The sequence below is a fragment of the Haliotis rubra genome, unplaced genomic scaffold (assembly GCF_003918875.1).
Source record: "Haliotis rubra isolate DU_JTF1 unplaced genomic scaffold, ASM391887v1 Scf1, whole genome shotgun sequence".
NCBI classification, from domain to species: domain Eukaryota; kingdom Metazoa; phylum Mollusca; class Gastropoda; order Lepetellida; family Haliotidae; genus Haliotis; species Haliotis rubra.
The window spans coordinates 10,893,773-10,920,043 of NW_025764891.1; the positions used below are offsets into that span (position 1 = coordinate 10,893,773).

The window sequence follows — 26,271 nt, forward strand, 5'->3', positions numbered from 1 at the left end:
GACAGCAAGTCTAGAAGAAATCAGAAAAATCTTAAACTTAATTATCATAAATGTCCGTCTACCTTGCAATAAAAGATGTTGCTAGTTTGTTGTTTAACACCACACTCAGCAATATTCCAGCTATATGATGGCAGTGTAAATTCTCGAGTGTGGACCAGACAATCTAGTGATTGAAATTGAGAACTACAATCCACATCATAATGATAAAATGGTAGCCATTGAACAAGTGACATTGTCAAGTATCAGTAATGACTACACTCTAAAGTCAGTAATTTGGATTCAAAGATGGTGCGAATTCACGGAGATCAAAACATCAAAAAACCTGCAGTCATATCTTGATTGGTCCAGACTGTGACAGCCATAACCCATACCATCTAGCATTGATGACAAATGTTATTCACACTCTGCTGCCAATTTGTTCACCCAATCCCCATTCTATTCTCTCAGTACTTCTGCTCTTGTTGTGTTTCTCATGTCCCAAATTAAAATTCCCACTGTAAAATATAACTTTTTAGTCACCAATTTCCCCATCGAAGTTTCCCCATTCCTTTAAAAGCATTTGATCACAAACTCAGCAGTAAATGGAAAAGTGAGTAAGTGAGATTAGTTTGACGCTGCTTTTAGCAATATTCCAGCAAATATTATGGCAGGGTACACCAGAAATGGGCTTCACACAATGTGCCCATGTGGGGAATCGAACCTGGGTCTTCGGCGTGACGAGAGAACCTTAACCCACTAGGCTACCCCACTGCGCCCGTTAATGGATAAGAGCAAGCTTAGAAACGCATTGAACTTTAGAATAATAATCACCACGGCCTGGGATCACCATTTGACCTTGACCTTCTATGTTGATAAACCAAAGTGAATAATGTGCATGGCTCTAAAAAAATGTATTTGGCACCTTCATTGTTATGGAAGTTACTCTTAATCTTATCAAACAAGCTTCCTTAAACCTACAAGCACATTCGTCTTTTCAAGTTGAATTATTGGTTTGACACAAATATATCACTAATAAATTAATGAAAAAGAACTTAAATCTAAATTCATTCCAACTATGTATTAAAACGAAAAATGTGGGATATCTTACCTGGTACTTGATCTGGGTCAATCTGAATTGACCTTGACCTTCGTACAATACCATGAACAGATTGCGACCTCTGTATCTTACGTACACGACCTTTGCGACCCGGGACAGAAGGTGAGGTCGTGGACAGGTTGGACTCATGATGTTACCAATGAATCGCATCACGGTAGCCTCACCTGCAACAGATAGCAGACGTTCCATCAGTGCTCTGCACGAGTGTTCTGCTAATGTTCCGGTTACATTCAACAGTTCATGCGGGAACACAGTCTTCACTAATACACCCGTTTCTTACACCAGCTCTGAGGACTCTTTTTAATTTTGTTTGATTGTTGTTTAATGAAGCACTCATTAATATTCCAGCTGAGGCTTTTTAAGAATTATTTTGATTGTTTTTCGGTTGTTTAATGTCACACTCAGCACTATTCCATCTAGATGATGGCTACATGAAAATAATCTGGACTAGACAACCCAGTGATTGTTACTTCGAGCAATGTTTCATGCTGTCAAGGTGAAATAAAGTCAACCAATTGCCCAGCACAGGCAGCTTGGAACCAAACTGATGCCCATGGATTTCTTTCTTCATGTATATATTAAAGAATATTAGCCACTGATGCTGCTTGGGGTAATTGTCTTCAATGAAGATTGGTTGGTTTCAGTTTCTAAACAAACATGACATGTAAAACTTACTGGACACCAATTATAACATGAAATGTTAACATACATTGAAACTTGATTAACTCTTCTAACAGTTCAGTGTGTTACAGGGTATTTTTTCAACAAAGTGATTACAGGGAGAAGGTGATCGTAACTCCCACACTTCAACACAGACTTACGACTATGACAGCACTGCGATCACTTTGTGGAACAGCACCCCATGCTTTAACTGCAATCTATAATTCTCTAAAGTAATTTGTGGTTGGCTTTAGTGCTCAAGAAGAAAGTGACTTACACTGGTTCGGGTCATCAAGGTCGCGGACGAAGCTGAGCTTGGTCACACACGATGTGGTGAGGAAGTCGGACAACTTGCCAAGATGCACTCTGGAAGGTATCATGGCAAACACCATTATTCTGTGTGTCATCTCAATTCTATAACTCATGCATATTGGCCTGTGTTTTATACTGCAATTTATTGCAATAATGATCCATGTACTTGGATGCATACCATTCTTTGATTTGCAATTTGCTTGGAAGTTCAACAATAAGGAACCCTACATTAAAGCTCCACATTTTTACCACTTCAACCAGCATTTAGAAGCTGGTCATGAAAAGTGTCCTACGGACCTACAACTCCCCATCTTCCTACTTCCTGCCTGGTCCTTCATCTTGCACAGTGCATGTAGCCCATCTGCAACCTAACTGACTGATCCAGTACTTCCCTTCTATCCAAAACACCCTGCCTAATCCTTCATCTTTCACAGTGCATGTAGCCCGTCTGCAACCTAACCAACTGATCCAGTACTTCCCTTCTATCCAAAACACCCTGCCTAATCCTTCATCTTGCACAGTGCATGTAGCCCATCTGCAACCTAACTGACTGATCCAGTACTTCCCTTCTATCCAAAACACCCTACCTGGTCCTTCATCTTTCACAGTGCATGTAGCCCGTCTGCAACCTAACCGACTGATCAAGTACTTCCCTTCTATCCAAAACACCCTGCCTAATCCTTCATCTTGCACAGTACATGTAGCCCGTCTGCAACCTTACCGACTGATCAAGTACTTCCCTTCTATCCAAAACACCCTGCCTAATCCTTCATCTTGCACAGTGTAAGCAGCCCGTCTGCAACCTAACCGACTGATCCAGTACTTCCCTTCTATCCAAAACACCCTGCCTAATCCTTCATCTTGCACAGTGCATGTAGCCCGTCTGCAACCTAACTGACTGATCCAGTACTTCCCTTCTATCCAAAACACCCTGCCTAATCCTTCATCTTTCACAGTGCATGTAGCCCGTCTGCAACCTAACCAACTGATCCAGTACTTCCCTTCTATCCAAAACACCCTGCCTAATCCTTCATCTTGCACAGTGCATGTAGCCCATCTGCAACCTAACTGACTGATCCAGTACTTCCCTTCTATCCAAAACACCCTACCTGGTCCTTCATCTTTCACCCAGTGCATGTAGCCCGCCTGCAACCTAACCAACTGATCAAGTACTTCCCTTCTATCCAAAACACCCTGCCTAATCCTTCATCTTGCACAGTACATGTAGCCCGTCTGCAACCTTACCGACTGATCAAGTACTTCCCTTCTATCCAAAACACCCTGCCTAATCCTTCATCTTGCACAGTGTAAGCAGCCCGTCTGCAACCTAACCGACTGATCCAGTACTTCCCTTCTATCCAAAACACCCTGCTTATCCTTCATCTTTCACAGTGCATGTAGCCCGTCTGCAACCTAACCGACTGATCCAGTACTTCCCTTCTATCCAAAACCCCCTACCTGGTCCTTCATCTTTCACAGTGCATGTAGCCCGTCTGCAACCTTACCGACTGATCCAGTACTTCCCTTCTATCCAAAACACCCTGCTTATCCTTCATCTTTCACAGTGCATGTAGCCCGTCTGCAACCTTACCGACTGATCCAGTACTTCCCTTCTATCCAAAACACCCTGCCTAATCCTTCATCTTGCACAGTGCATGTAGCCCGTCTGCAACCTAACCGACTGATCCAGTACTTCCCTTCTATCCAAAACACCCTGCCTAATCCTTAATCTTGCACAGTGCATGTAGCCCGTCTGCAACCTAACCGACTGATCCAGTACTTCCCTTCTATCCAAAACACCCTGCTTATCCTTCATCTTGCACAGTGCATGTAGCCCGTCTGCAACCTAACCGACTGATCCAGTACTTCCCTTCTATCCAAAACACCCTGCCTAATCCTTAATCTTGCACAGTGTAAGTAGCCCGTCTGCAACCTAACCGACTGATCCAGTACTTCCCTTCTATCCAAAACACCCTGCCTAATCCTTCATCTTGCACAGTGTATGTAGCCTGTCTGCAACCTAACCGACTGATCCAGTACTTCCCTTCTATCCAAAACACCCGACCTGGTCCTTATCTTGCACAGGGCATGTAGCCCGTCTGCAACCTTACCGACTGATCCAGTACTTCCCTTCTATCCAAAACACCCGACCTGGTCCTTATCTTGCACAGTGCATGTAGCCCGTCTGCAACCTAACTGACTGATCCAGTACTTCCCTTCTATCCAAAACACCCTGCCTAATCCTTCATCTTGCACAGTGCATGTAGCCCTTCTGCAACCTAACCGACTGATCCAGTACTTCCCTTCTATCCAAAACACCCTGCCTAATCCTTCATCTTGTGCCATGGATGTAGCCTGTCTGTCTGCAATGTGACCTATGAACCCACTACTCCAAATCTCCCTAATTACTGCCTGGTCCTTCATCTTGCACAGTGCCCATCTGCAACTTAACCTATTAATCCTCTATTTCCCACATCTCCCCAACACCCTGCCTAATCCTTCACCTTGTGCCGTGAATGTAGCCCGTCTGCAGCTTCTTGATGGTGGCCGTCAGGGCAGACGTTGGGGCATTGAAGGTGTCTGGACAACATTTAAACAACCTCAAGTGAGTCATTGTGAGTTAAACATAATGTACAGTGTAACCTTGCCATTCAGTTAATGTGAAGAAAACCCTTAAAGATACAGGAAATATCCTTCATCTTTATGACCAAACAGCAAACATAAACTGAGGATTTTACTTAAGCTATGATCAGTGGGAAGTACTGATTTCATTCACACTTGATTGGCTGGGGTAGGAATTACAGTTTGAAACTGCTTGAATGGCTATTTAGAAAGTTATATTAATGTCATGAAGTTCTAAATCTGCCTCAGGATTTTTATTCCAAGGAAGGTCATTATCATATTTAACTGAAATTTCATCTTTATTCAGCAGAGGCAATCAATTCCCTTCTTTTCTCAGAGCACTGGCTACGAAGGATAAATGTTGCCACTATTAATTATAATAAATTATGTTTTAAAGAAATGACCAAAAAATTATTTTGGGAAGAACAATCCTCAATTTCTGAAAGCTTGTTTTGTCCTATTAATATGTGTATAAAAAATTATAATTCCAAGGATTGAAAACTGAATCATCCCAAACTACATGATATCAGAACACACAATAAGTCTTGTATAGTTACATTTATGGATAAACATACACATAACATTATTATGACAATTACTAATCATACAATAATTACAATATGAAAATGTAAATTTTGAAAATCAGTGCGACCAGTTACAACCTAAACTTCTGTTAAACTTATAATAACAAAGACTTAGAGGATATACGGAAATTTTACCACAGATCAAGAGTTACCTATATTGAATATCAATTATCTTCTCAGAGATTATCACCATTTACCATATGTAGAAGACAGTGGTGGAAGCATAACTGACTTGGTGAACAGCCCAGCACCAGAGTGTACACACATATATATGCAGTACCATAAAAATGATATAATTGAATAGAACTGCTCAGATCTATGGCAGGACTCAAGTCCATTATGGATTCTCCAATTTTTGGCATGTTTACAAAGGCGGTTAGACACACCTGCATTAATCATCACTGGATCTTCAAAGCTAAAATTAGGAGAACAGTCTGTGAGTACAGACAGCAAGTCTAAAATTTCATTCTACTAAGCATTACTTAAAAAAAAAGACGTACTGAAAATTATGCTAAGGAACATGTTCAGGCTGGAAGACTTGAATGTTTTGGGCACAAAATCAGTGATAAACATGGTTTACAGATCTGTAGGTGTAACTGAATGTTTGTTGCCTGGAAATTTCACATGGAACTGAAAATGTTGTGATAAAACAACAGACGATGTCGCATGCTTTAATTGACAACTGAATTGGTCAACAGAAAGAGGAGAAATACAGATGTTTAATCCAAGTTGTTCTCTCAAATATTGATCAAAGTAATAATATACATTCAATAAAATATCACATCTCACAAACTAAATGGCAAACTTTTTAAACTATGGGATTAAGAAAGTAAAGATAGTTACACAGTAAAATGTCCAGAAGGTTTTCAGGATTAATTCCACATAAAAATGTTGCTATCTCCCACTGCAGTACACATCACATTCTTTTTACCCAAGTAACAGCTTTCTTGAGTACAGTTGTTCTACAATTGTTAATAAAATAATGTCAAAGCTGGGTTGATGTCATATGACAATGAGCCAAGATATTTCTGAAATCAATGAGACTATCCAAAACAACAGACCTGCCATAGATCTGAGTCCTACATACATACTGAACAAAATAAAGTTTGGGAACACAAACATTTTGGGGAATATTCCTTTGTTGTGAACAGTCACAAAAATATGCCAAAAAATCTTCATGACCCCAAACTTTTTTCAATATACATTGCACTACCAACGACACTAAAACAACAATCAATTGAAAGTACTAACAATATTTAGACCAAAGTAATATGCATTGAACATGTAAAGCAACATGTCAACATTATAGCTACAGATTTACTACTGCAAGAAATGCAAAAGTATTACAATCAAAACTTACACATAGAAGACAGGAAATTCCATGGATAACAGTTGGAATGTTATAGGTATAGATATGCTGTATTTGATTTGGAATATGGTAGCTATGAATAAACAGCCAAGTTGTCCATGGATTCCTGTCTCCATCTATGACCGATGTTATTCTGAAATCTTGGCTATGATATGGAATGTGTTAAACATATAATCTAAACAACTGCTACATCAGAAAGATGTGTGGATGGTGTGTTGTGGTTTGGTGTGGAGGATATTGCTTGAGGGGGGGGGGGGGGGTGCTGATGCTGGGGGATTAAGTGTTGTGAGAGTTGAGGTATGGGTCAGGAGAAAGGACAGGTCGGTATGGTTCTATGCATGATGTGGTGTGTGTGCGTGCGTGCATGCGTGTTAGTGTAAGTGTGTGAGAGACAGTGTGCTTGTGGTTCGGTATTGCATGTGTGAATGTGTGCTTGAGTATGTGTGTGCATGTATGTTAGTGTGTGTTTGTAGGTGTGAGTGTGTGTGTGCTCTTGAGAGTGTGTGTGTGCATGCATGTGTTAGTGTGAGTGTGTGTGTGTAAGAGTGTGTCTGTGTATGCTTGTGTGCATGCATGCATGTGTTAGTGTGTGTGTGTGTGCATGCATGTTTGAGTGTTAGTATGTGTGCATATCTGTGTGTGTGTGTGTGTGTGTGTGTGCAAGTCTGAGTGTTAATATGTGTGAGTGTGTGTGCATCTTCAAGTGTATCTGTATGGGAATGTTTATTCATGTGTGCATCCATATGTCTATTGGTGAAAATGTGAGTGTGTGTCTGTTAGTTTCTATAGTTGTGTGTTAGTGAGAGTGCCCTCCACAAGAACGACACAGACATTGTGTGAGGAAGAAGTGTGTTAGCACGGTTAGTGGGTGGTTACCATGGATATGGCCCCACACTACCTCAGTCAGGTACGTGTGTGTGCGTGTGACAATACAGGACGTACCAAGAAGTGTGTGAGAGATAGTGATTGTGATGGTGGGTCTGCCCAAGGAGTTCCAGCTGCTCTTGAGGTAGGCTATCTCAGTACGGAGGAAGTCCAACATGAAGCTAGTGTCTTGAGCCACGTAGAAGCGCGCTGCTCGTCCATAAACTAAAGGGAGCAGACATTGCAACATGGAGGGCAAGCTCTACTTCACAGGTGCACCACGTTTACACAAAATACAATCAACAGCCCTCATCAAGTTGATGATACGTCTTACATGAGACAACTTGTCTTGGTGTAGGAACAGACTTAGAGACTGAAGCTGTACGTCTAGTTAGATAGTTCAGGTATGAGATACCACACTAAAGAGTGTTACTCATCCCTGTTTTCCCAAATGATGTATTCCTGTATAAACCTGGTGCACCTGCTCACAGAAACAGAGCATGCAGACATCTATCTTCAGGTGGCTGGAAACAAACTTGTACTACACACACCTATCAGTGGGCTCTTCATGGGGGAACTGAGGATGTCACAATATAACTCACATATCGATGGGTATCATGAGACTTAATTAATCCAATATGTATCTACACTAAATTGGCGATTTTCTTGCTTGAAGTTTTCAGTGTTCCTTGTGGTCTGGATTATAATAGGTCTTCCAGTGGCATTTAGAAGTGATACACTGAAGGAAGAGAATTCAATGGATGTCAACTTCCTCACTATGAGGAACACAACTTTAGGAGTGTATATTTACTCCTTCATCATGTGAATGATGAAAGACTAAGAATATACTCCGAAACGTTGTGTTCCTCGTAATACAAAAGTTGTCTGACTGACTGACTGACTGACTGAGTTTGGTTTTTACGCTGCTTTTAGCAATATTCCAGCAACATCACAGCGGGGGACACCCGAAATGGGCTTCACACATTGTACCCATGTGGGGATTCGAACCCGGGTCTTCGGTGTGACGAGCCAACGCTTTAACCACTAGGCTACCCCACCACCCCTACAAAAGTCGTCATCTCCTCCTTATGGATTATAATAGTTTCTAGCTATTCACCTGTTTGACTTTACCAAGTTTCACTAACATACATTAACTGGCATTAGGCTTGTTCTCATAATACTCTCTGCAGTAAATCAAGTTATCCAAAGCTGTTCTCAAGACCATTTATGACAAATTTTGAAAAATGATACTGAATAAAAATGGGAAGTGATGAACAGGTAGGCGTATCGTGTACCATCTCAGGTGTAAATTTGTCTTACATCGTTACATCAATTAAATGTGACATCCCTGGCAGGCACATGATCCAAGCATACGATGAAGGTAACACTTTGACAAGCACACAAGCACACATTGAAGTAGCATGATAGCAAACATGGTGTCTGTCATCAAGAGCTGTGTTAGGAAAACAGCTCAAATAATAATTCCACTATTGTGACCTTTACTTAAAGGGAAATGACCAAAAATATCCAATTCTTTGTAAAAAAAAGATCATAATGACAAGTTCAAAAACACAACAATATTGCTTCATATATACCTTCAAAACAAATATGTTCAAATTTCTTTACATGAAACAATATGAAGCTTTAATTAAGAGATCATATTTGACAAAAAATGATCAATAATTTAAATCAAGTACAAAAATGAAAAATGAAAACTTAATGAAAAGTTTTAAGGATCATCAGAAAGGTCATTTCATTCTTATAAGACGACTCTTGAGAAGCCACCATCACAAGCAATGGGAAATATACACACAGAAGCTAATGAGCATGCAGATGACAGAAGTTAGTCGGGCAAGATGCAGACAAGGGGGAAAACTGCATGCTGAATGGGCACACCTAACATGGCAGATGACAACATGAAGATTATCGTTGATCGTCCTAACATCTGCCAGTTGCGTGACAGAAAATCCACGTCCGTATTGTAGTGATCGAGTAAGAAGTCAATGTCTAGTGGCAGATAGAAGGACAGTTGGTCCAAAAAACTGAAGAACACCAAAAATCACTCTCATTATCTCAAAATCACATTAGAATACATGTCAAGAGATAAGAATTTATAAAATGACACATTTAGCACCATAAGGTAGCAATGTTCCATAGGTAATTTATATCATCAGCATGATCACCAACCCAGGAAGCTTTCAACTAATATTCACTTGATGAACAGGGGGGACATCAGGTCAGTGGTCGACCTTTGATCAAGGTCATTTACCAACAATAACGCACTATCAGCAGTTTACACCTGCAACAATGGCTTTCAACAGTAATCTCAGTGTGATGGCACCTGATGCAAGTCATTATCACCAGGGAAATCTCTTGGTAGTATACACTGTATATATGTCAAATATTATATACTAGCCCATTATGTGGTCGTAAGGCATGCTATCAACAGTAACATGATGCCAGTAACAGATAGATCACATTGTCACAAGCCAGTTAAGTCAGTTCGGGGTTTCGTATTTTATAATAAAATCTGAAAATTTGAAAGGACTGCAGACTGCAGCATCCATCTGATATACTGGCAACAAGAATAAACTTATACATGATAACTTAAACTTTAGTTCACTTGAACATTTATTTGTTCAGTTTTATCATAAAATGTCTGCCTAACATTAGGGGTGCTGATACCACTGTTTAGTAGATAGAGCTTCTGATTGGTCACCTACTAAAGATATGAACAGGACAACACAAGGGCTGTTAGCGAGGTATCAGTATACTGTATGGGGTATCCATGGTCAGCGAGGTATCAGTATACTGTGTCTGTATGGGGTATCCGTGTTAAACATGGTGTCCTCATGGGCTAGCATTACATAAATGGCGTAAGTCTGAACTTGTACAGAGCCGATAAATAGTTAATGCGATGCAATAAGTTCACAAATTTCTTGAACAGCTCAGACTGTATGTTAAAGGTGCTTACGTTACATGCAAAACAGAAACAACCCTTCCCCTATTATCCAGAATTCCCTAAAACATTCCCAGGAAGATGTATCATGACTACTTCACCAAACCAGCTGATAACCAACCTGACCAATATCACTATTTGTCTTTGATCGTTACTGTTGTCTGAATTAGTAGAACTACACACCACATGCTTCTAACAACGTTAATAACAACTTCCTGGTGAAACATGGAAGACATGGGGAACTGTCTGCTTGAAGTCATGCTGTACTAACCATATTTCCTGGTGAAACATGGAGGACATGGGGAACTGTCTGCTTGAAGTCATGCTGTACTAACCATATTTCCTAGTGAAACATGGAGGACATGGGGAACTGTCTGCTTGAAGTCATGCTGTACTAACCATATTTCCTAGTGAAACATGGAGGACATGGGGAACTGTCTGCTTGAAGTCATGCTGTACTAACCATATGTTTGGCCAAACAGGGAGCGCCAGTATACATGGGGGTGCCATCACTACCATGCTGTACTAACCATATGTTTGGCCAAACAGGGAGCGCCAGTATACATCTTGGTTTCATAACATCACTACCAGTTTAGGAAAATACATGCCCGATATTGTACAACTTTGAAACAAAGTCATCATGCTGCCCGATATTGTACAACTTTGAAACAAAGTCATCATGCTGGCTATCTTCATTACTAATGAAAGAATATATGCCCAATGGTCTATTACTTTCTGGACTACTGACCAACTCGTGACATCAGAGCTACTGACCAGTTCATGATATCAGGGTTACTGACTAGTTAATTATATCAGGGCTAGTGACCAACGCATGACATCAGGGTTACTGACTAGTTCATGATATCAGAGCTATTGGCTAGTTCATAACAACAGGGCTACTGATGATGTCATGACATCAGGGCTGGTGACCTTTTCATTATATTTATTCTACTGACAAGTTCATGATATCAGGGATATTGCCCATGACATGACATCAGGGCTTCTGACTAGTTCATGATATCAGGGCTTTTGACCATGACATCAGGGCTATGGACCATGATATCAGGGCTATTGATGATCTGATGATATCAGGGCTACCGAGTTATTATATTTAGGCTACTGAGTGGTTTATGACATAAGGGCTACTGACTAGTTAATGATATCAGGGCTATTGCCCATGATATGACATCAGGGCTTCTGACTGACTATCAGAGCATTGGCCAGTTAATGATATCAGGGCTATTGACCATGATATGACCTTTCATTAAGGGCTACTGACAAGTTAATGATATCAGGGATATTGCCCATGATATGACATCAGGGCTTCTGACTAGTTCATGATATCAGGGCTATTGACCATGACATCAGGGCTATGGACCATGATATCAGGGCTACTGATGATCTGATGATATCAGGGTTACCGACTTATTATATTTAGGCTACTGAGTGGTTTATGACATAAGGGCTACTGACTAGTTAATGATATCAGGGCTATTGCCCGTGACATAACATCAAAGCTACTGATGATTTCATGACATTAACTCTACCAACCAGTTCATGACATAAGGGTTACTGACCAGTTAATGATTTCAAGACTACAAACAAGTGCAATAAATCATGGCTACTGACAAATTGATGCCATCAGTTCTATGACTAGTTAATAACAACAGGGCTACTGACTAGCTCATGACATAAGGGCTACTGACCAGTTAATGATTTCAAGACTACGAACAAGTACAAGAAATCATGGCTACTGACCAATTGATGCCATCAGTTCTATGACTAGTTAATAACAGCAGGGCTACTGACTAGCTCATGACATAAGGGCTACTGACTTGGCCATGACACCACTAAAAACTAGGCCTCTGCATCTAGGCTTCCAGGCATCAGTGCTACTTACAAGTAGGCTAGTAACCATATGGTGACCACCAGAGCTACTGAACACTACTATTAGCCCACACAACCAATTCTGGTTTTGTGTTTATTTCTAACGCAAGTAAAAGATTAACAGTCTATCTAAAACATGTAAAACATTTAACTTGAGAATAACTTCTAAAACTATTTTAAACATGGTCAGGGATTTTGACACTAAAATATTTTACTCCGACATATTCTTCTATCAAAGCACCCAGTTACAAAGCTACAACTGTATGAGTTCTTTTGTGTTTTCTCCCCCATATATTTAGTGGTACAGGGTAGGCACTGTTAAGAGCATGCGTCCTAGTGTTAGGGGATGCTGAATGCTACATGGTAAGTTTGAGTACACCTGCTGCAACAGTCAGCTTTACTGTCAGCGGCTCATAGTTATAACACAGGGTCTGATCAATACACTGACTGACTGACTGAGTTTGGTTTTACGCCGCTTTTAGCAATATTCCAGCAATATCACGGCGGGGGACACCAGAAATGGGCTTCACACATTGTACCCATGTGGGGATTCGATACCCGGTCTTCGGCGTGACGAGCCAACGCTTTAACCACTAGACTACCCCACCGCCCCCTGATCAATACAAATGTCTTTAGCTGAAACAGGTGTTATGGGAGTATAACATAGTATCATCAATCACCAAGGCAGCTTTAGTAAAAACATGTTTAAAGGAAATAAATCATAACACATTATCAATATTCTTGTCATATGTTTTAACAAAATAAAACTCTATGTCAAATATTCTACTAACATGCCCCAAACAGTTATTAAGACCACGAGACATGTTTTCATGGTTGCTGTGTATTGCCGTTTCATTGTTTAATGTCACTCAGCAATATTCCAGCTACATGATGGCAGCCTGTAAATAATGGGGTCTGGACCAGACAATCCAGTGATTGATGTCATGAGCATGATCCACAATGTCAGGGTACAATGACGCACATTCAACCAAGTCATGGAATCTGACCACCTGATCCACAGAGTCTGATGACCAAGATAGGCTGCCAGAGACCTACTGTAACTGGTAGATCCCCATGGGTCATTTCATGTTTAAAAAGTAAATCGCTGACACAAAAAACAAACTGCCATCATTGAATAGCTTCTAATGTAACAGCAATATAGAGTACTAAATAATGCTGATAAGCTTACACATTAAAATAGCTTTTGAAATTTACTTCCTTTCATTGAAAATTAACAATAAAATAATTACAATAAATATAAAAACTCAAAAAATATGATTTCCTAAAAATTGGGTGTATGACTAACAAAAAGATTTGCTGGTTAACAACTGTTACTTCATGGAATGTTTCCAAATAATGAATATTGTACACATTTTGAAAATCTAGAAGCACTTACTTGAGGGATAAATGCTAGAATCTGATCCTGCAGCATGTACAGTTTACTGGTTGCTAGGAGACCAATTTCACTGGAAGGCCGTCCAGTCAAACCAAGGCGGTTATTCTTTCCTGAAAATATTTAAGATAATTTAACCCAAAATGTAACATCTATTTCCTTAAAGTAACGAATCATACAAGAGTCATTATTTAGTACTTACTATGCCTTACATACTACTGCTTCAATTAAATGACCAAAACATAAAATGGGCAAGTGCAAATGTGTTATGCTTCGCACTGTTTTATACACAAATTCTTTGATTATTGAAACATTTTTTTATAAAAAAACTGGAAACAGCAATCAGCTGAGAGATCAAATAATTGATATATGATAACTTGGTACTGTTCCACTGGGAGTGTAGGCCTCTGTCAGTCGACTCACCAAGCAGGGAGTATATCTGGCTGAGCACCCTGGCGGGGTACACCTGGATGGGGGCCACGTCCTTCATTGTCTCCAACTCGATGCCCTGCTGAGACAGCTTCTCCTGGACCACAGAATCCTCACACAGGATCACAACTGTAACATACACAGGATCACAACTGTAACACACACACAGGATCATAACTGTAACATACTGGATCATAACTGTAACATACTGTAACACACAGGATCATAACTGTAACATACACAGGATCACAACTGTAACATACTGTAACATACAGGATCATAACTGTAACATACACAGGATCATAACTGTAACATACACAGGATCATACTGTAACACACAGGATCATAACTGTAACATACACAGGATCATAACTGTAACATACTGTAACACACAGGATCATAACTGTAACATACACAGGATCACAACTGTAACATACTGTAACATACACAGGATCACAACTGTAACATACACAGGATCACAACTGTAACATACTGTAACATACACAGGATCATAACTGTAACATACTGTAACATACACAGGATCATAACTGTAACATACTGTAACATACAGGATCATAACTGTAACATACACAGGATCACAACTGTAACATACAGGATCACAGCTGTAACATACACAGGATCACAACTGTAACATACTGTAACATACACAGGATCACAACTGTAACATACTGTAACATACAGGATCATAACTGTAACATACACAGGATCACAACTGTAACATACAGGATCACAACTGTAACATACACAGGATCACAACTGTAACATACACAGGATCACAACTGTAACATACTGGATCATAACTGTAACATACACAGGATCACAACTGTAACATACACAACTGTAACATACACAGGATCACAACTGTAACATACACAGGATCACAACTGTAACATACACAGGATCACAATTGTAACACACAGGATCACAATTGTAACAAACACACGATCACAACTGTAACATACACAGGATCACAATTGTAACACACACTATCACAACTGTAACATACATGGGATCACAACTGTAACAGGATCGCAACGGTAAAATACACAGGATCACAACTGTTACACACAATCACATCTGTAACACACAGGATCACATCCATAACACATGATCACAACACTAACACAGACTCTATTCAGTGTCTACAAACATGACTATCACAATAACATACACCTTCTTCACAGTTAATGTCAAACATTGATTTCTGAGCTTGACAATACAATTTACTCAGAAAGATCTGACCCAACAAATTCCACAGTGAATTTGAAACTACACAGGAAACAGATGGGTTGTTTTCCTCGACAGCCACAGATAAACTACTGTATCTGATATTTCTGCTTACTAATATGACAGATTACGTACCTTGAACAACAATATCTGGTTTTGTTTCGGACACCAGTCTTCTGTTCAGAGGATCAAGTTCCCCCGGAGACAGAAAGCCCTGAACGAGATGGACAAATGCTGATCAAATATATGTTCTTCAAGAGATCAATTCACACCTGTTTGCTTTATCATTATATATAGTTGCATATTATAAACATAATTTTCTTGCAGTTACAATGTTTTAACCTGATTATACTATGGCACACTTTTTATAACATATTTACTGAGAACAAGTAATGAGAATTGTGAAAATATTACATGTACAGTGGAAACCTGATAAGTAAAATTTTAAAGGGACTTGACAAAATTGTTTACTTATCAGGTATTTTACTTAGCCAAACTTATATAAACCTGCAAATGACAACCGTATGCATGTATATGTATGTTATGTAACAATGAACCACTTATCAGGGCTGGCCTCCAGTTGTCATTGTATTGTCATCTGCATGACGCCAGCGAGCTGTAGGTAGGATGTTTGTTTAACTGGAGACTGACTGACACGTGTCCCTCATGTCGGTTTATGTGGTAATCACTAATTTAGTTATCTGGTCTCTTTTGTTAAGTAATTTACTTCCAGGGACCGTGAGAAGACGTTTAGTTAAGAGGTATTGTTTACTTATCCGAGTTTAGTTAACCGAACTCTAATAGTGATAATTAATGAAGAAATTTGCCGGGACCAAAGAAAAGTGTTTACTTATCGGTCTGTTTAGTTATGTTTGTTTAACTGGAGACTGACTGACATTCACGTATCAGCAGTCCCTTTTATTTAGTTTCATGTCGGTTTATGACTGGTAATCACATTAAATTTAGTTATCTGGTCTCGCTATGTTATTTTGTTGCAAAATCCGTTTGGTTAATTTACATATTTCCAGTCTTGATTTTCTAACTTGATGAAAACAAACTATAATCCTTACTAATTCTAACAGATTTTTTTATTTTAAAAAAGACCTGTCGGGAACATCCGCCAGTCTAAGGATAAATGGTATTTAGTTAAGAGGTATTTTGTTTACTTATCCGTCAATATAATACTACTTTACAATATTATTGTTACTCTGTTTAGTTAACAAGTTGTGTCATAAAAAATCTTTCTGGTCATCAATCATATACATATTTTACTACGAACTCGATCTGAACACAAGTAAGATATCGCTTCAGGATAATTAATGAAGAAATTTGCCTCAACCCTAGGACCAAAGAAAAGTGCTACACATTTTCTATACAACTAACTGAAAATCATCCGGTCTGTTTAGTTAAGCGGTCTTTACTTAGGCGGTTTCCACTGTATTTTGCTCTTCAATGCAAGTGAAAATTAATTTCACTCTGGTAATGACTACAACACTATGTTTTTAAGCATGTGATAAAAATATAGCATTCATGAACGAATGACATAAGTGCTGATTAAACTATGTGCAAAGTGGGAATACAAGGACTGAGATGAGACAGTTAATTTTCCTTCAACACCAAGATTCTTGTGCAGAAAGCAATGTTTGAGCTTAGACTATTACTAATCTAAGTAAAACAACCATACTACTATATATGAATTAGTATTTGTCTCCATGGACATCGACCTATGTCTGTCTCACCTCGTAGATGAGTCGCCCCAGGATGTACATGGACTGTCCCCACATCTGAGGGATCTTGCCCCCAGAGAGACGCTTCTGGCTGTTGGGCTTCTTGTATTCGTCATCGACCTGAGTCAGTGAAACATTGAAGATTAGTGGGGGATAAGAAATAGCCCTGAAACATTGTTACAATCTAAGAAGTTTCATGTTGTCATGTTCCAACTTCTAAATACTGGTCAAGGACTTCATTATTTAAAACAGCATATCACAAATGGCACCAAAAACAAAAACATGGTAAAAACAAACCTGTGTTTTTGTTCTCAGTGGAAAACAATATGGCCCAGATATAAAAGTGCCTTACATATTGATACTAACAATTAATAGGATTTTAAATATTCCAATATTGCAGCTATATGGCAGTGGTCTGTTAATAATCGAGTCTGGGTCAGACAATCAAGTGATCGACATCATGAGCATCAATCTACGTAATTTTGATATGATGACATGTGTCAACCAAGTCAGCGAGCCTGACCACCCGATCCTGTTAGTCCAATTCTAACCCGCGTCATCACAGGTGAAAGCTTTCATTAACAAACAACACACTAGTGAGATTCTGATTGTCGGGTTGCTTACCTTGTCTCCAGGGACGTAGTACAACTCGGGCATGATGGGTACGCCATCTTCTGTCTTCATCATCACCTCATCCAGTCGCTGGCGGTACTTTTCGACCTGATACACAACAACAGATCATAGCGTCTGTGAATCTTGAGGTTCAACATCACCAATGCTGGATGAGCTTTTCTTCGTGGTCAATGTTTAACAAAGTAACAAACCAATGATCTATGACACAGGGGTGGAAATAACTTTAAAATTGATAGTGTACTCCAGGTACAGTGGCACATGTAATGTCACTTGCCCTGATAATTTTTCCACTATACTGGCCGTTTTCTTGCTGATTTTTTAAATAAACAACATAATTAACATTGGAAAGTCAACTGGACACCGGTACTTGCTTGCCCGACGACAGAAAAAACACTGGACTCGGACGTCGGGCAATGGGTTATTTACCCCTGTGACACCTTTATATGTAGCAATTCATGATTGATTCTGTTATACATCAAAGTGACTGTATCTGTTGGGCTTCGATAACAGGGCATGGAGCCATACAACCAATGTAAATAAATGACAACTATGCACATTGAAATGGGTAATCACATTTTAGGATATTTTCTCAGTGAAAGAAAACCATTTTATCACAGATGTATATTTAGATGTGTTGAGGTCACAGGAGGACATGTTGGATGTGTTCAGAATGTAACAACTTGCGTGATACATTTTTGCAAAAGCATTTCCCAAAAATCTATCACAAAATAGAGACCTATATATCTGATTACATAATACCATTTGAGCATCTAAACTAGTACAATCATTAGAACTCAACACAAAATGGTTGAAAGCAATCACCAAGTTCTTGCTAAAATGTCAAAAATGAAAAAAAACATATTCTGACACTGATATACTTTTTGCATATAGACACAGATATATCCAAACCTATAATCCTAATACACTTTTCTCATAATGCCATGTTAAGATTATTGACATGAACACAGACTATTGCTTTCTATCAATTATCACAATTCTAAAATCAAGATGATATATGTGCAAAACATTCCTGCCAGGTATTAAACTCCTAAACAATCAATAGTTATAAGCACAACCAAGTGATACTGAATGGGTACCTCGTAATGATGGGAATGCCACAATAACTCGGTGCCTAGTGGCTGCAAGAGTTGTATGCTCCCCAGGGGAGTTGAGATTGACAATGATGATGTGCCGTTGAGATTGACATCCAGTGAACGAGGGAAAAACAAAGTGCCTTTGAGCAGCTGAGCTGAGCTGTATATCAGCTATACAAATGTATGTATGTATGTATGTATGTATGTATGTATGTATGTATGTATGTATGTATGTATGTATGTATGTATGTATGTATGTATGTATGTATGTATGTATGTATGTATGTATGTATGTATGTAATACGTATGTATACAAAACTAAAAAAATACGATACAAAACTAAAATCTGAAACTAAAATTAATCACTCCTGCTTTGTCTGTTACTTCTGTCACATGAGGTTCATACATTTCATTATAAGGTTTATAGCTATACAGGTTAATATAACAATACTTTGTGTTGATCTGTAGCACGAGATTATGGCTGGATGTATTGCATGTATATTTTAGTTTCAAATTTTATTAAAAGGTTTCAACTTAAGTATCACTGTTTGTGCTTAATAACGAAGGTTTTACAAAACAGCCATGGTTCTTCTCATGTTCCAAGTTACATTTATTTAAACAAATGCTTTTATTAGTTTGACATTCAACATCATATTCCAAACATATGAGGGCAGTGGAGTAGCCAAGTGGTTAAAGCATTTGCTCGTCACATCGAAGGCCCGGGTTCGATTCCCCACATGGGTACAAGTGTGAAGCCCATTTCTGGTGTCCCCGCCATGATATTGCTGGAATATTGCTAAAAGCGGCATTAAAACAAAATCACTCACTCACTCACTCCAAACTTATTACAGAGGTCAGTAAACTAATTTGGTCTGGACCAAACAATGTGATCTTGTGAGAAAAGTATTAACCAAGTAAAGGAGTCTCACCTCTTGATCCATTTTGTTACTTTTGACAACAACTAAGGTTCCTGGGGCCTAAATTCTACTGTGAATCTGCTTGCAAGTACCACACCAGCACTACAGGTACATTGTATAAGCTGAAAGCTTCTTACCCTTTGTTTATCCTTGTTGAAGAGTCCGTCGAGGATAAAGAAAGCAAAGAATATGGGCCACTGACACTCGATGTTCTCAAACACTCGCAGCTCCCAGGGTTCATAGTGGAGTCTGTTGGGGTTCTGAAATTCAACACATCAGAGATATATCTAGATCTGTATAGAGGCTGATGTTCTGCCTAAAGTCTTCTGCAAATGTCAACATTCAGCACTGGCTTACAACAACCATAGCATATATTTAAATGGCGTTGTATGCATAAGAATAAACCTTTCATCAAAATAAATTCATACATCGGTTCAGCAGCTTCAAATTCTTCATAACTAATGACAACTGGTCAGACAGTTTATCTACTCCATCAGTGTCTTCAGACATGTAAGAGGGTAATGTTCACTTGTTAGCTTCTTCAGGTGAATTGTTTGAAGTTTGACGACCACCTCAATGGTATAGTGGTTAGAGCGTCCGCTTGGAGAGCAGAAGGTCTCGGGTTGGATTCCTGATCAGATCATACCAAAAGACGTTAAAATATGGTACTTGTTGGTCCCTGCCTGGCACCCGCATTAATGGGTACAACAAGGACTAGTCGGCTTTGAGTCAGTATAATGTGTCTGAGTGGGGTATTCATGCTTAACTGCGGCATGGTATCTCAGTGAGCTAGCACTATAAAACCAGCTTAAGTCTGGGCTAGTACAAGCAACCACACATACATACGCATGCACGTCTTCATATGAGCTAAATATTCTTAAGTACAACGTTAAACCCCATTTCACCTCACCTCTGAAATTTGAAAACATGGGAATACTTCCTCACCTCTTTAGCTGTCTTGTAGCCATCCCTGAGGAACCGGCTGCATCCATATCTACCCTGGAATACAAACATTCAGTGATTGTGAGTACAAATGTAAACTGTATGTACACTAACACAGAAAACTGACAAGTCTGTTGATCATCACAACAACGAGACCAAACATATACCAACCAATTCACACCACCGACATCAACTACAAAACAAACAGTAAATTACTAACCAAGCCAAATAATTAACAACACAACCATCAATCCACTGTCATATAGCTGAAAAATTGCTGACTTCATAAAATATCACAACCAGAAACAAAATCTGCCTACCTCCAGTTTCTCTTGAATGGTGCGTCGTGTGAGATCAATCAGCTCCACATCGTCCACAGAGAAGGCAGGATATCCAATCACAGTCAGCAGCCCAGCATCAATCTCCTACAGAGAAGCAATGCAGGAGAAATAATTATCACATTATTTTAACATATCACAAACACTCGCACTGTTGGTCTGTCTGATGCCACTGAATGGTGTATATTGTGACTGATCTTGACATCTGATCTCAGCAGCTGGTCTGACAACATCTGGCTTTGCTGGATCATTTTAACCACATTATCAACCCCTTCTTACACTAACCCTTTCTTCAACTCTTGAGTTGACGTGGGAGGTTGCCTCAAGTGATCGGGGTCTTAGATGCTTCAATCTATTGTAATAATAATAATGTGCATATATATAATGCACCGAATCCACACCCTAAAGCACACCCAAAGCGTTACATTACCCACTTCAACAGATCTGTGTTCACTCACTGGGTTTTCATTTTCAGCTCCCTGGGAATCATACAACCCAAGCATTCTGTTTTTCTAGAAGGTTAAGACATTACCTTCTTATCCTATCGGGTACCCATTCACTGGGTGAACTGAGGCAGATGTCTGACATTATCTTGTCAACTGTGCTACATGTGTTTCAATGTGTCACATGTTAGTCACATACAAGTCACAAGTTCTAATGGATTCCTGCCCAAACCTGTAGCAATCTTATTGTACTGAGACAATCTGGGGTATCGCTCAACTGACCTTGGATGAAGATTCCCTTGGCAACATGGAGTGAAGAATTGCCTAAAAGAAGAAATCAGTTCATAAAGTTAAAATAATCATTTAATCCTATATAAATGGAAAAAGAAGGGCATAATGAAAAGCATTCTAATCAAAGAACTTGATACCTCTGAAAACAGCCAACTGATAAAACACATGGGCTAACTACTGAGTTATCTCCCCTTACTTCAACATCCACCTTATAAAAATTCAAAATACAGTTTAAATTTTATAATTTTATTTTTACTATTTATCTAAAATATAGATTAGAAAGACATCTGTAATGTATGTAATAATTAGATGATTAACCAACAACTGTTGTTGCTGAATTGAGATTGAATCAGTGATGAAGAAATTCTTCTGCACAAACCTGACACTGCTGAGCTTCGTCCGGCAGAACGTGAATGATAGAAGACGGACCCCCCCGGGAGCCAAACAGATCCAACTCATTGATGGCATCCAGTGCAGCCTGACAAGTAAAGTACAAAATAAACTCTACACTAGAGGTGTCAGGATTCAATAAAATACCTGATACACCTACCCAGATTCAGGTTTCATTTCTGTACCCACTTTCCAGAAGTGCCGTAACTTACATTTTGAAATAATCATGACTAAACATGCAACAATATGACATTTTTCACAATTTTCAAATTGCAACAATGAGACTGATTAGATGATTGAACAAATCCATCACACTGGAGAATAATAATTTGTACTGAATCAACTCTAATGCTCATTACAGGCAAATATGTGAGCAATGATTTTGCAAATGGAGTGACTGGGTGAGTTCGGTTGAACAATGTTTCACTTGACTAGAACAGTGCTCCAGTCAAATCACGTCATGTCAGCTTTATGAGGGCAGAAAGCCATAACTGATGCATGCCTCAGTTAGGAGAACCCATTAGCACAGGCATGGAGCTAACAAACCAAGAAACATCATCTGAGGGAACAAGGATTCAAACCCAGACTCACAGGTTTCTGGCATGTCAAAGGGATGCAACTCTGCACAGCACATTATCGCACATTAGACAACTGAGCCACTGATGTCTCTTTTACAAATGAACAGAGAATCCACACGGTCATATAGTTTTTAATCAAGGAAATGAGCAGTCTACATAATCCTACCTTGGCCATGCCAATAGAACTGGAGTTAAGTTCTGGAAGGCCGTGATTGGTCTTGTCTCCTCGCTCCCAGATACCGTAGTCCTGAATACACAAACAACCAGAAGCTGACCTCAAGGATCATGTTTACACTGTAAGTATTTGACTGACAAAGATTTGCTTCTTTTATTTGAATTTTGTTAAAATCTTTATTAAATGTGAAAATCATTAGACTTTTGTTAATTCAAGATTAGATCAAATCTCTTTAAACAGGTTGAAGAGATTACAAATGGGTTAAAACTGTGTCATTTCATCAGCACTTTGCATTTTCAAATTGAATAAAACCTAAAGGTTGAGTATCATGATAACAAAATGACAATAAATGTCTTGAAGACAAGCCAATAACTGAAAGTATTAGAGCACATAGTATTAAGTCCTCACTGGTGTACGATATGCTGTTTCTATGTAGAAGACAAGGTTCTGGACAAACGCCACCTCATCTAGAGTGTAGACTATCTGCAAGCCTGGAACAGACAACATGAGTTGATCAGGGAGTTGCTCTTGATGACTGCTGGTGTAACTGGCCCCATCTAAACTAAACTGTTCAGTATGTCCTACCTGATATGCTTGATACAGATACAAATACTCAAAATTAGAAATCTGACTCATCATTGTTTCTTGTTTTTGTCTCAAGCTGCATTCATGAATATTCCAGTTCTATCATGGCAATCTGGAAACAAATCCTTGAACATGGACTAGACAATCCAGTGAATGCGCATAAGTTTGATCTTCACACTTGGGATATGGTGACAAGCATCAACCAAGTCAGAGAAATTGACCACCCAATCCTGTCAGTCGCTTCTTACAACAAGCAGTGTTTGCTGGACCAGTTCTAACCCATATCATCTAAGGAGTTGTTCCTTTTCAGTAAGACTGGCTTTTTACTGCTGCTCAAACTTCTAATAGCCACAATAATACTTACAACAGTAGGATACAGACATTCATATTTCAGTGAGCTAGGTTGCAGTATGGACAGGCAATTCTTACAATCCTTTATACTACAATCTCCATTAAGGTTTGATAAAGACCATGCACCTATGGTTGTTGTAAGAAGCAACTAATTGAATGTCACCATGACCCCTCCCGTGAGTCTTGGAATGATGCTCATAATAGCAATCACTTGTTTTAACTGACCCAGATCCATCTATTTACTGACTTACATCATACTGCTTAAAATCTATTAAAAAGTCAAACATTAACCATCAGATATAAGTGTATATTTTTCAGGTCTTTGAAAGGATGAAGGAGTAAAGATATACTCCGGAATGTTGTGTTCCTAATAATAAAGAAGTTGACATCCATAAAATCTCTCTTCCTCTTGTATATTTTTCAAGTTTTCAAACCAGCAGCATGAGTGATCTTACCTGTTGCTGTCATCTGAGCCAGAGTCAGCAGGAACAGCGATGTTGCGTCCAGCTGCAGATGACCCCATTCGTCGTCACCAACAACAGCCTTACCGGTCTTGCTGCAGTACTTAGCATGGAGGGAATCCTTGGGGTTCTGTGTCTTCTTAAACCTCTCCAGCTTGTCAACCTGCATCATCATGCATCGGAGCAGCCCTCGCATGTTCTTCACCACCGACTGAAACAATCCCATGATCCCACAGTGATGTCACGTCTGCTGTCTGTGCCAAAACTTTGGAGTCTACCATACTACCATCTAGTCAGATATAATCAACTCCTTATATTTGTACTTTTAAAGTGACTTTGTACTGCCACCAAGTTTTTACTTTTCCTTGTCTATTTGTATGAGTTATGAGCACACCCCAGTGGAGTTTAGCGCCATCTTTCACAGCTTTTGGAGACTGTGTTTTGAAAACATACCAACAACTCTCTGAATTTACAAAGTCTATACAAACTGTTGGTACCAAATGTAATTTGGTAATCAAGCACTCAGAAACATGTGCAATTTGAAAACTTTGTCAGCTTGGCTACATGGTTAAATCATGTAAGAGTGAGTGAGTGAGTGAGTGAGTTTGCTTTAACACTGCTTTAGCAATATTCCAGCAATATCATGGCAGGGGACACCAGAAATGGGCTCCACACATTGTACCCATTTGGGGAATCGAACACGTAAATCATGTAAGAAATCTTTCAATTTCCAATGTCGAAAAGAGTAAATCATGGTATGCTGAAATTATAATGGAGCAACAGGGGTGCAGACAACGTAGGACATGTTGGGGTAGTGACTTCACCTGTTCCAACTCGTATGCCTTGGATCTGTCTTCATCCAAGTCAGCTGCTTTCCTGTAGGCAAGGGCCAGGCCCCACACGGCCATGATGGAGTACACATTGTCTCGCACCCAGGCATGGCTGTTGTTTTCACTGGCCGATAACAGTCCTGTTGAGGGGTTCTGAAAGGACATGAATGATTATAGGGTAGAAGGTACTTTTAAGTAGTGTTTAAGTATCATGTTTATGTGCCAAAGCAAATGAAATAGACTCATGATATTTTGTTAGTTTTATTTCAGGATTTCAGGATTTTGTGACAGGTGTTTAACGCCATTACAATATTAGGTAATCATGGTAAGTAGTCCATATCCTTGTGTGCTTTTCTTTAAAATCAATGTAAACTATTGGACACGTTGAAAATAATACTTGACGTAAATCCATCACAGTATGCAGTGTTGGCAAAATGAAACTACCAGCATTATTACTGCCATTGTCTTCACATTATCCATAGTGACATTATCCACAGTGACATTATCCATAGTGACATTATCCACAGTGACATCATCCATAGTGACATTATCCACAGTGACATTATCCATAGTGACATTATCCATAGTGACATTATCCACAGTGACATTATCCATAGTGACATTATCCATAGTGACATCATCCACAGTGACATCATCCACAGTGACATTATCCATAGTGACATTATCCACAGTGACATTATCCACAGTGACATTATCCATAGTGACATTATCCATAGTGACATTATCCATAGTGACATTATCCACAGTGACATTATCCACAGTGACATTATCCATAGTGACATCATCCATAGTGACATTATCCATAGTGACATTATCCAAAGAAGGCCAAACAGAGAATGCAGGTGTCTTTTTAAACATTAACATAAACTCTGAAATATCAGTAACTCATCACATATGATTATTGAAATATTCAAAATACACAGAGTCTAGAGTCATTAGTAGTCATGGTAGCAAACACTAGTTTCTGATTATCCCCTCACTGTACTCCCTTCTGACGACATACTGTTACAGTATTAAGTAAACACATCTCATCCCCAACAAATGTTTTAGGTGCCACCCTTATATTTCCTGC

The 26,271-nt window shown here is 39.2% G+C and overlaps 1 protein-coding gene across 1 annotated transcript in view; it reads right to left on the bottom strand.

The window, feature by feature from the left end:
- Positions 1–26,271, bottom strand: part of LOC124273953 (probable phosphorylase b kinase regulatory subunit alpha) — a 65,811-nt gene that overhangs the window by 38,359 nt on the left and 1,181 nt on the right. Inside the window, 19 exon segments of the mRNA XM_046709616.1 lie at positions 1,088–1,260; positions 2,034–2,122; positions 4,573–4,648; positions 7,586–7,732; positions 9,404–9,548; positions 13,750–13,859; positions 14,170–14,304; positions 15,559–15,637; positions 17,163–17,270; positions 17,775–17,870; positions 19,932–20,054; positions 20,740–20,793; positions 21,057–21,161; positions 21,800–21,841; positions 22,188–22,286; positions 22,943–23,023; positions 23,360–23,442; positions 24,343–24,559; positions 25,173–25,331. Of these exon segments, the coding sequence (XP_046565572.1) occupies positions 1,088–1,260; positions 2,034–2,122; positions 4,573–4,648; positions 7,586–7,732; positions 9,404–9,548; positions 13,750–13,859; positions 14,170–14,304; positions 15,559–15,637; positions 17,163–17,270; positions 17,775–17,870; positions 19,932–20,054; positions 20,740–20,793; positions 21,057–21,161; positions 21,800–21,841; positions 22,188–22,286; positions 22,943–23,023; positions 23,360–23,442; positions 24,343–24,559; positions 25,173–25,331 (2,121 nt within the window).